This window comes from Pelophylax lessonae (assembly GCF_965119305.1).
Source record: "Pelophylax lessonae genome assembly, chromosome: 5".
Taxonomy (NCBI): Eukaryota; Metazoa; Chordata; class Amphibia; order Anura; family Ranidae; genus Pelophylax; species Pelophylax lessonae.
The window spans coordinates 363,820,458-363,832,201 of NC_138772.1; the positions used below are offsets into that span (position 1 = coordinate 363,820,458).

The window sequence follows — 11,744 nt, forward strand, 5'->3', positions numbered from 1 at the left end:
GCACATTATGTGGCCACTTGTGTGGGATTGTGGCCACCCTTAGCAGTTTTGTTAAGAGAAGCCAAAGGGGTTTTCTAAAGTGTACAGGAGTAGGCTATTAATAGGTTAATTTTCACCTGAGCATTGCAGCAGGTATCAGCCAATTGGGTGTCAAGGAATGTTCTGGCAAGCTGGAGCAGAGGCTATATAAACCTGGTTTGGTCTGGAGTGCTTCCCTTTGCACCGAAGAGCACAAGGAGAAAAGTACCCCCCCCCCCTTTGTCGCGAGCACCTTTGTGAGGTTGGGTCACCCTGGTATCCTAGGGGGGGGGGGGACATTGTATTTTATATGGTAATTTATGTTTATTGTTGCTCGAGTTGTTTATAACTGAGCAATCACAAGTTATTCCGGTATTTGAGTGGTTTATACAAGCAATTAAATGTTTATGATTTCATTTATATTAAACCAATAAAGAGTGCCGCGGCCTTTTCTTGCCAAAACTGTGAGTTGGTGTCATTGCTTTAGTAAAGTTAAGCTAGTTAATGCGAGAGTGTGGCCTAAAATTCCACACAAGGGGAGGGGGAGTGAGTGAAAAACGGCAGCCTTACAATACAGTGAGAGCCAGTATTACACAGAGAGTTTGCATTACAATTAAAAAGGAATGCAAGGAATGCAGTAAGGGCGGAAATGACGGTCGCAGGGGGGAGCAAAAGCAGGAGATGACATGGCGCGGCCGAGACCTGGAAGAAGGAAAAAGTTTAACTTTGAAATAAAGGTATTTTTAGACGATTATGATGTAAATATTTTATGTGTAATGTATTTATTTTGCATGTCCTTTTAATACATTGTAAAAGTTTGATTTTTATAGCTGAGGTTACTTCCTCTTTAAGACATAAGTGACATTCTTGTCAGTCATGCCTTGATGAAAGGGCCTTACAAGCGCCTTCTTGTTTTCTTGTTGGTGGACAATAAACATAATAGACTTGCATCAGGAAGTACTGGTGACATTTGTATGCTCTGGATTGATAACACCATTCATTCTATCAACTCCCATTTGGCTGAGCTGCATGGAGTGTGACTGTGATATTTAGACATGTGCAATTCATTTCGTGGCGAATTTTTTTTTCCAGACGAAATTCGACATATTGTTCATTTGGGAGCATCTGAATGAACGAAAGCCTCTTTTAACGAATGCGTACGAAAACGCATTGTCTGAAAGAATGAAAATCCGAAAGAGCGAAAACCTGAAAGAACAAAAATTCAAAAGAATGAAAATCCAAAAGAACAAATATCTGAAAATATAAAAATATGAAAGAACGAAAAAGGATTCAACCTACGAGTTTAACAAATCAATTACTTTTGGATAATTTGTTTTTTGTATTTTTGTTCTTTCCGACTATAAGATATCGTTGAATATAAGGAAATAATTAATGAATGCATTCGTATTTCTTGGATTCATTCGACTTTCCGATGGACAGTGTTAGTGTGTTATCTCTGGCCAATGAGATTCTCCCTTATTCCCCTGTGTGGTTTTCTGTGCCAGACTGCATCTGTGTCAGACTGCATTCCATCCAGAGCCCAGACAGGGTGTGGTGGGCCGATGGCACTGTTTTGTTGATTAGGAATACAACCACCAATGTCAAAATGAACGTAGGGTCCGAGCCCAAAGTAGCTAATGCCGTACCAAAAAAAAATGAAATGCAATGAATACGAATGCAGCCGAAGTTACGAAATACCCAAAGTAACGAATGCTGCATCTACTGTAAACAAATAGAACTGAACGAATATGAACGAATCCGAAGTTACTAATTATTCGAAGTACCGAATGCCGTATCTAAACGAATGGAACAGACCAAATACGAATACATCTGACGTTACGATGATCAGAACTTAATGAATGCCAATCATAATGAATGAGCCGATAAAGAAAAAAAAAAAAGAATGAAACAAAAACAAAACAATACAAATTTTTCGGTAGTGCACATGTCTAGCTATTAGAAACTGACTACTTAATTGCTTTATTGAAAGGTGCACAGGCAAAAACTACGTCATATAAGACCCCCCAAAAAAAGTTTGTGGCTACAATTAACAATCACAACTAAATAATAAAATACTATTTATTTAGCTAGGTATTATTTACTGACTAGCAATTCATAATTTTAAGTAAAATTTCTAAAGAAATAAAATTGATTTGCTTATTTTCATTATACATCACTGTGTGCATTTTCACATGAGTACAAAGTGATCAATACACATGAGTGTATAGGTAAGAATAAACCACCAATATGTATAACTGAGTGTATTTTACTAGTGCATTACATGCATTACACTATATTAACTCCTTTCCAAGTTATTGCCTTCTTGTTTACTATGAGTGATAGTGGTGCATGCAGGAATGTTAGTGCAGTCAGACATTGCAGTTATACACAGCTTGTTAACTTGACTGATGGCTCTACAGCTGCTCCAAACATGAGCCATGACAACAGTGCAGTAATAATGTGAGATTCATATTTAGTGTGTCCCCTAGCTAAGCTGCCTCATATTTTTGTTACATCTGTATTTGAAAAAAAAAGAAAAAACAATGTTATGGTACAAAATGAGTAGTCACAACTTTGCTAATCTTAAATTCAGTTAGTGTATGAAGATTTGCAAGGGGATAAGGTGAATTGGCCTTCCAGACTTTACTCTAAGCCAGCAAATAAACTCTGTGTGAACCTAGAGTAAATACATTAATAAATTGCTCCTAGCTAGGAATAAAACAGGACTCAATTTGTTATCAGCTGTAGTAGAAAACCACTTGTTAAAACTGACAGATAGCTCAGCTGGTAACACAGTAAGATGTACTCTAGTGCAGTTAATGGTTTACTCATAAACATAAATGCTACATACACATACGGGCATTATATATTAAATAGAGGCTGGGCAATTTTTCTTCACAGTTACATTTAAATAAAAAGAAAAACTAATACAATGAACATTAATAGAGTGTCAATTTTAGAACATTGTCAGAGTTATACTGGTCATTTTCATTTGTCAGGCTTGAATACCATCATTTCAGATGTCAAACAGTTTTGTGAAGAGTCAGTATGAAAAGTGATGAGTGATGTGTTATGAGAGGCACTTGATAGCTAATGTGAGAACTGATGAGCAATGAGTACAGAAGCCCAAGTGTTCCAAAGTAACTTCTAATATCTCATATTTTTATTTACTTTATACATTACAGAAAAATGGTTCAGTCTGATACAAAACGTACTACTTCGTGGTAACTATCATGTATTTTCATAAGCATTTTGACATTGGAAGAGAGTGTGTTTTCGTATGTGCATGTGTTTGCGTGTGTACACATATGAACATATATACTTAAGACAGGTAAACAATTATTTGCAACAATTTTTTACATTTTAGAAAGTAGTAATGCCATGAATAAATTCTATTACAGAATAGTGATTCTAATGCCTCATAATTTACTTGTCAATAACAATTTTACCCACAAACACATTTCCATCACTATGCACAAATTGGTTCCTTTGTTTTAAATACATTTATATTACCGCGTCCTGCCCGGCCGTCATTTTGCTATCAGTGTTTTTTCCGTTCTGGCTGGACATCATATGATATGGCGATCGGTGGTGCGGTTTGTTGCTTGGACACACCGCATTGCCAACAAAGGCTCTTTACTATGTTATCCGCTGTGTCTAATTACAGCTGATCACAGTGTAACTAGGAAGTGGCGGTTATAGGCATTCCTCTACTCACGCTGACAGCGCTTGAGTAGAGGAGAGCCGATAAGTGGCTTTTCTGACAGGGGGGATATGCACTGATAATCAGAGCAATGCCCACCAGTGCAGCCCAATCAGCAATGCCCACCAGTGATGCCCATCAGTGACCAATAGTGATGCCCAACAGTGCCCAACAGTGATGCCTGTCAGTGCCTCCTCACCAGTGCTGTCTGTCAGTGCCTCCTCATCAGTTTTGCCTATCAGTGTCACCTATCAGTGCACATTAGGGCCCATTATTGCCACCTATCAGTGCTCATAAAGGCTGCCCATCAGTGCCCATCAGTGCTACCTATCAGTGCCGCCTATCTGTGCTCCATATTAGTGCCTCCTCATCAGTGCCCATCAGTGCCATCTCAGTGCTGCTTATCAGTGCCCATCAGTGCTGCATATTAGTGCTGCCTATCTGTGCTGCATATTAGTGCCTCCCCATCAGTGCCCATCAGTGCCCATCAATGCCGCCTTATCGGTGGGTAAATAGAAACAAAGCCAATGGTCAGGGCAGGTATTGGACTTGTATAACTAGGAACAAAGCCAAGGGTCAGGGCAGGTAGCAGACTCAGATAGCCATCAACAAAGGCAAGGTTCAAGACAGGTAGGGGACCTGGATAATCTGAAATAAAGCCGAGGGTCAGGGCAAGCAGCAGACTGAGATAGCAAAAATAAAGGTCAGGGTAGACAGAAGGCTCAGATAGCCTTGCAAAACCATTGTTCAGGCAGCAAGCAGAGAGCCACATTGAGTTTCAATAGACAACTCAAGAGAAGGAATCCTTTCTTGTTGTTTTCAGCTTGACAGGAGGGGAATGGGGCCATTCTGATTGGCTATGCTACGCTTGAGAGACAGGAAGCCAGGCTGGGCAGGGACTAACCATGTAGCTGAATATAATAATCAGCAAGTGAGGCCAGCCCACGTCTATAGAACTGTGTTTTGTGAAGGAACAAGGTAAGGACAGAGCTTATTTGTGGAACCACAAGTATTATCTGAACGACAGCAACAAGAAGGTAAGGGCAAAGCACAAGCAGGTACCAGGGGATCCACAGGTGACAGATCAGCTCTGCAGCTCACTATAACAGTATTATGTAACATTTTAATAAAATGCCAAAACAAAGTGCACAACAACATTAAAGCAGTTGAATAGGGAGTAAAGTGAAAGCGACAAGGAGGGTTTTGTGTTGCAAAGAAAATTAGAGAGTATTATCTGAGAAATAAAAATTGTTCAGAGGCTGGACAGTATGTAAGCATATTGGTTAGACTGCAAAAAAGGGAGAGACAAGGCAATTTTATCTTGAATGAAACATTAGAGTATATTTTTGAAGAGACATTAGCCCCAAATATTGTATGGTGGTCGAACATTGTGTATGCAGCTTGATTAAACTGTAATGTAGGAGGGAGAGACAAAGCAGGTTTTATCTTCAAAACAGCGTTAGAGTGTATTATTTCAGAGACAATAGCTACACATATTGTACAGTGGCAGTACAGTATCTAAGAAGGAAGCAGTTGGCCAGGAGTGGAGTCAGGAGCTGATAAATGTTGCAGGTTAGTACTAGTAGTAGTGTAAGGAGCTGGTAATGATGGTAGACCAACAAAGGTGGTAGGAGCTAGTAATGGTGGCCATCAACAGAGGTGGCAGGAGCTAGTAATGGTTACATACCAGAAGAGGTGGCAGTAGCTGAAAATGCTGGCAGCAGCAAGGCAGCAGAGGTGGCAGGATCTGGTAAAGGTGGCAGTCCAGCAGAGGTGGAAGGACCTGATAATGGCTGCAGGAGCAAGCGAGGATAGGTGGAAGGAGGTGGTAATAGTGGCAGGCTAGCACAGGTGTCAGGAGCTGGTAGTGGTGTAAGGCCAGCAGAGTTGACAGGAGCTGGTAATAGGGGGCAGGTCAACAGAGGAAGCAGGAGCCAGTAATATTGGCAGCAGCAGCCAGGAGAGGCGGTAGGAGCTGGTAATGGTGGCTAGGGATGGGTCAAACACCCCTCGTTCGGTTCTCAGCAGAACTCCCGAACAGGGGAAATGTTCTAATCTGATCGGCAAACCCGATTGAAGTCTATAGGACCTGAAATAGAAAAATCAAAAGTGCCCAATTTGAAGGCTTATATGCAAGTAATTGGCCATAAAAGGGGTATGGGGGTCTGGGTACTGCCCTGGGGGACATGTATAAAAAAAAAAATGTTTTTTTGAGGAGCAGTGATTTTAATTATTCTTAAAGTGCAACAATAAACATGAAAATTTTATTTAAATATAGTGCCCGGGGGGTCCTCTTAATGTGACTGTAAAGTGGCTCATCTGCAGCATGCACAAACTTGCTCATCTGTAGCATGCATATAGCATGCATAAAACATTCTACAGGAAAATGACATTTCTAAAGAAAAAAGCAAGCCAAATCCAATTTAAAATGACTCAGGTTACAATTGCCGGCACCCAGCTTTCAAAGAAATAAAAAAATAAAACGGCGTGGGGTATCCCCTAAGATCCATACCCTTATACAGGCACGCAGCCTGGCAGGTCAGGAAAGAGGGGGGAGAAGAGCGGGTGCCCCCTCCAGAATCATACCAGGCCACCTGCCCTCAACATCGGGAGGTGGTTGTTTTTGGGCACCCCAAAGCACCTTGTTCCCATGTTGATGGAGACAAAGGCCTCTTCCTGACAACCCTGGGCTGTGGTTGTCGGAGTCTGCGGGCAGGGGGCTTATCAGAATCTGGAAGCCCCCTTTAACAAGGGGGCCCCCATATCCCGCTCCCATCTATGTGAATGGGTATTGGGTACATAGTACCCCTACCCATTCACCAAAAAAGTATACAAAAGTAATAACCACGCAGGAGAGTTTTTGAATATTCCTTTAATAAAAAAAACTGTCCCTCAATTTAAACCCATTGTCAATCACACCACTCATGACCCAAAAAATAGAATAAATGAAAAACCCTCTCGCCTCCTGAGGGCCTCCCACCAAATGCGCGCTACGCGCTTTGACATTTCTTATATAGGCAAGGGGTAGAGCCACCTGGTTACATCACCTGGTGGCACCTCCCCCTTCTGACATCACGTGCCATCTAGTATGGACTGGGGTGGACTCCACGCCGTTTTTTCTTCATATCTTTTTACCTGCACTTTTTTTTTTTTTTTCATCTGTCAGCAGGCCCTACTTCTTAAAAAACAGCTTACACTGCACCCTGGGTGGGCAAAAGGGGCACAAAATGAACTGTGCAGTGCTCAGTGTATTTCAGGGTGTTCCTCGGGGCGAACACCCTGCAAAATTGGATAATTGGCAAACGACTGAATAGTCAAATGTTCGGCCGGAGCCGTTTTCCCCATTCCCAATGGTGGACTGCCAGCAGAAGTGGCAGCAGTAACCTTTGAAAGGTTACAGGAAGGAAGGTTACAAGGAAAAGGAAAAAGTGCAAGAGCTAGTGAAGGTGGATAGAAACTGGTAATTATGCCAGACCAGCAGAGGTGACAGGAGTTGGTAATAGTGGCAGGTCAGAAGAGGTATCAGAAGCTGGGTAAAGTGTCAACAACAGACCAGGGGAGAGGTGGAATGACCTGCTAATGGTGGGCTGCAGGAAACCACAGCCAGCTCCTGTGTCCAAGATGGTGGCACTAGTGACCTTCAGCAGTAAGATGAACCGGCTGCAGAAAGACAGTGCTGGACCCCAGGCCCTGGTAGGTATCTGATTTTTAAAACTCAACAGCTACAGTATTTGTAGCTTAAAAATTAAGTTTAAGCTTCTCTTTTGTGTACAATCTTACCCACTAGATAATTATTTCAAACTAAAATTGCAATTTACACAATTTTTTATGCAGTCATTCTACCAGTTACTGATCATAATAACATAAGCAAAGGTAACAACATCAAAGTTAGTCTCAGCATTTATAGACAGACGCATGATATCTGCATTTCATAAATGCAAATTGTACTCTTGTGTACCTCTTATAATTAAAACATACAGTAACACAGATCTGTATGTAACAGCACAATTGAATGACATTTTTCTACTGAATGAATTAATGTTAACTTGATTGTGACATATTCAGACAATTTAAAACTATAATGTTATATAATGATGATGGGTTGATGGATTTGCTAACACTTAATACAGTAACTCTTTTGTAAATAATAACAACAACAATAATAATAACACATACACTTACCGGCCACTTTATTAGGTACACCTGTTCAAATGCTTGGTAACACAAAGTGGTAATCAACCAATCACATGTCAGCAACTCAATGCATTTAGGGCATCTATATGTGGTGAAGAAGACTTGCTGAAGTTCAAACCCGAGCATCAGAATTGGGAAGAAAGGGGATTTAAGTGACTTTGAACGTGGCATAGTTGTTGGTGCCAGACTGGTTGGTCTGAGTATTTCAAAAACTGCTGATATACCGGGATTTACACTCACAACCATCTCTAGGGTTTACAGAGAATTGTTCAAAAAAGAGAAAATATCCAGTGAGCGGAGTTGTGTTGACGAAAATGCCTTGTTGATGTCAGAGGAGAATGGTCGGACTGGTTCGAGATGATAGAAAGGCAACAGTAACTCAAATAACCACTCGTTACAAACAAGGAATGCAGAATACCATGTCTAAATGTACAGCACATCGAACCTTGAAGCAGATAGGCTGCAGCAGCAGAAGACCCCACCGGGTTCCACCCCTGTCAGCTAAGAACAGGAAACTGAAGCCACAATTCGAAATGGCTCACCAAAATTGGACAATAGAAGATTGGAAAAACCTTGCCTGGTCTGATGAGTCTCGATTTCAGCTGTGACATTGAGATAATAGGGTCAGAATTTGGCGTAAACAACATGAAAGCATGGATCCATTCTGCCTTGTATCAAGGGTTCAGGCTGGTGGTGGTGGTGTAATGGTCTCAGGGATATTTTCTTGGCACATATTGGACCCCTTAGTACCCTTTGAGTATTGTTTAAATGCCACGGCTTTCCTGATTATTGTTTCTGACCATGTATATCCATTTATGAATACAGAGTAGCCATTTTCTGATGGCTACTTTCAGCAGAATAATGCACCATGTCACAAAGCTCAAATCATCTCAAACTGGTTTCTTGAACATGACAATTAGTTCACTGTACTCCAATGGCCTCCACAGTCACCAGATCTCAATCTAAAAAAGCACCTTTGGGATGTGGAAGAAATTTTCATCATGGATGTGCAGCAGACAAATCTGCAGTAACTGTGTGATGCTATTATGTCAGTATGAACCAGAATCACTTAGGAATGTTTCCAACACCTTGTTGAATTTATGCCATGAAGAATTAAGGCAGTTCTGAAGGCAAAAGGGGATCCAACCTGGTACCAGCAAGATGTACCTAATAAAGTTGCCGGTGAGTGTATAATAATAATAATAATATTAAGAATAATAATAATAATACTTTTGAAAATAAAGTGATCCCATGCAACTTTAAGTATATCTAAAGCCAATTTTTCTTTTTTTAATTTTGGAAAGAACACAGCATGGTTACACTCCTTGATATGTATTAATATCACTTACTGGGCACATGAAAAGTCATACCTGGTGGCCATGTTGTTCAGGAATCATAGGTCGGCCATGATGGTTTTGTAGAACAGTTACACATTGCAGTAGCAAATACCTAGGAATGCAACTCCATAGCCTTTTATTTTAGCTCACATTTGAAAGAACCTGTTATCTCCACTGAGGCCGGAAATCTGGTAGGGTCTGCTTACCAATAACTCCTACAGCTTTTTTTTTTTTTTTCCTGAGGGGATTGGAAGTGACCTATCATAAAAATATAACAAAATCTTTCAGTTCTGCTACCCACGGTTTGTAGGGTAATTCAATCTTACATAGTGTGCCGTAAAATGTCTACCCAGAACTAACGGGCACAGTAAAAGGCATTTATGGCTGAGAGGCAACCTTTCAGAGACTTCCAATTTAACAAAATTGACACACAATTTAAAAATCAGACAGGAACACAACATGGTAAAATAAGTATATATTTGAATGGGGAATATCAAACTGAACAAATCGAGGTCAAACATGACTGAACTAGAGCATACAGCATGGGAGATAGCAGTCCCCTACCTCCTGGATGACAGCCTTATCCGAGATACCCTTTGTTTAGTATCCCTGGACACGAAATTCAATGCTGAACAAAAATTTATAGAATGCATCCTGCACATATTGGAAGATATTATTATTAATATAAAACTGTGTGTGAGGGAGGGCTATAATACAGTCATAAACACGGTGACACCCCATAACCACTCCTCAGATGCTTAATTGGTCACCTGGTCTCTGTCAACACCGCTTTGATACAAAAAAAGAGGAATGCCAGCACTTTTTGTCAGCTCTCATTTTACCATCAAACTAAGAATCACCTAACTGAACTTGAGAGGGCCACTGTACCATTTTTTGTTTATTCATTAGACTCTGCAAACCAGGACATTGTTAAGTATTTTTCCTTTTCCACCCTTTTTTTTCCCTGTTGCATTATTGTCTCTTTATATCCTTGTAACACCCTTTTTCTGTAAATATTTTATTTGCACCTCTTTGACCTTTTCATTGTTAAACCATATTTTGAAAAGTGTTAAAACTGTCTCTAAGGTTTTTAATGCAAACTCAAAGAATCCCTATCTCTTGAAAAGCGCTACTGTCGTAAAAATCTCTGAATAAACCTGTCTGTGGTGACAGTGTCTATCACAGACATTTATTCTAAAATCGTAGTTGTTATTGCTAAGATTGCGAGTTTCCTCCTTTTCAGTAAAAGGGTGGTGGCTGTTTAAAGGGTTAATTGCTTAAATAACTTAACCCACTGACCATCGCTCTCGGGCTGTTGGCACCTAGATTGTGGTCCTGCGAGTTGGAAAATGTTTGTGCAGGGTGCAGCTGAGCTTAGCATTGTTACGTAAGTGACAGAGCGGTCTAAGATTGGCTAGTCCTTTATCAGGAGTTGGTAAGAAGAACAGGGGTCTGACATCTGCTTTCATCAAACCCCTATTCATTTTATTTTGTGTCCCAGAGGAAACTCTCTAAAGGTTGATAAGTACCCTCCTAGACAGTTGGCACAGGAATCATTATCACTGGAAGATCCCCCTCTATTCTTGTTCCGTTGGCCACTTTTGGAATTCCCCTCACTTTCTATCCTGGTGACAGCAGTTAGCAAAACAAATAGAGAGACTGAATGGGGACATAGAAAGCATTAACATAAACCTGTGTCCAGACTATGTATACTAAAGTGTTTGCATATTTTGAAAAGTAGTAAAAGCACTTTGAAGATTCCTCACCTCACATTCTGTCAGATCCTCATTCTCCGTATTCTCCGTGCTCTATTCTTCTTTCCTCCCTGCCGGGAATCATGGCCGATACAGAGGTAGACACCACCACCCCCGCCAAGGTTCCCGCCACCAAGGATCTTAAAGAGAAGAAGGAAGTTTTAGAGGAGCTGGAGAAGAAAGAGAACGGGAGCGACAAAGCGAAGAACGGAACAGAACACAGCAAAGATAACCCCGAGGATGCTGAAGAGGAGGAGGATGAATTAGAAGGAGAGGGCGAGGGCGAGGGTGAAGATGAGGAAGATGAGGTGGAAGGTGAACGTGATGAGACTGAATCCAAGGGACATCCTGTGAAACGTGCAGCAGAAGAAGAAGAGAAGGAAACACAGAAGACAGAAAACTGAGTTTCCACAGAAGTGAAAGAGCCTGCCTAATTCCATCCCCTCCCCCCATTCCAGACATTGTATAGCTTAAGTGACATGGTTGACTTTATCTTGTAGAGGACGTGCTTTATCTCTGTATGTTTTACGGGACGATGACTTTTTATATACTGTAAACCAGGGGTGGGGGACCTACGGCCCGGTGGCCGTATGCGGCCCTCAAAGTCATTTGGTCCGGCCCCCCTGTGCAACTGAGTCTGTGTCTCTCAGCTGATCTGTCAGAACGGAGCCGATGCTTCCTGTATAGTTCTGGCTCTGTTCTGACAGTCTGAGTGAGTCACAGGCGGTGTGATATCAA

The 11,744-nt window shown here is 41.2% G+C and overlaps 1 protein-coding gene across 1 annotated transcript; it reads left to right on the forward strand.

The window, feature by feature from the left end:
- Positions 1-11,089: 11,089 nt before the first annotated feature.
- LOC309556380 (uncharacterized protein) lies at positions 11,090-11,410 on the forward strand (the record flags this gene model as incomplete). The annotated part of the gene is made up of 1 exon (XM_082258842.1): positions 11,090-11,410. The coding sequence occupies one exon, from the start codon at positions 11,090-11,092 to the stop codon at positions 11,408-11,410; it is 321 nt and encodes a 106-aa protein (XP_082114968.1).
- Between the last annotated feature and the right edge of the window lie 334 nt (positions 11,411-11,744).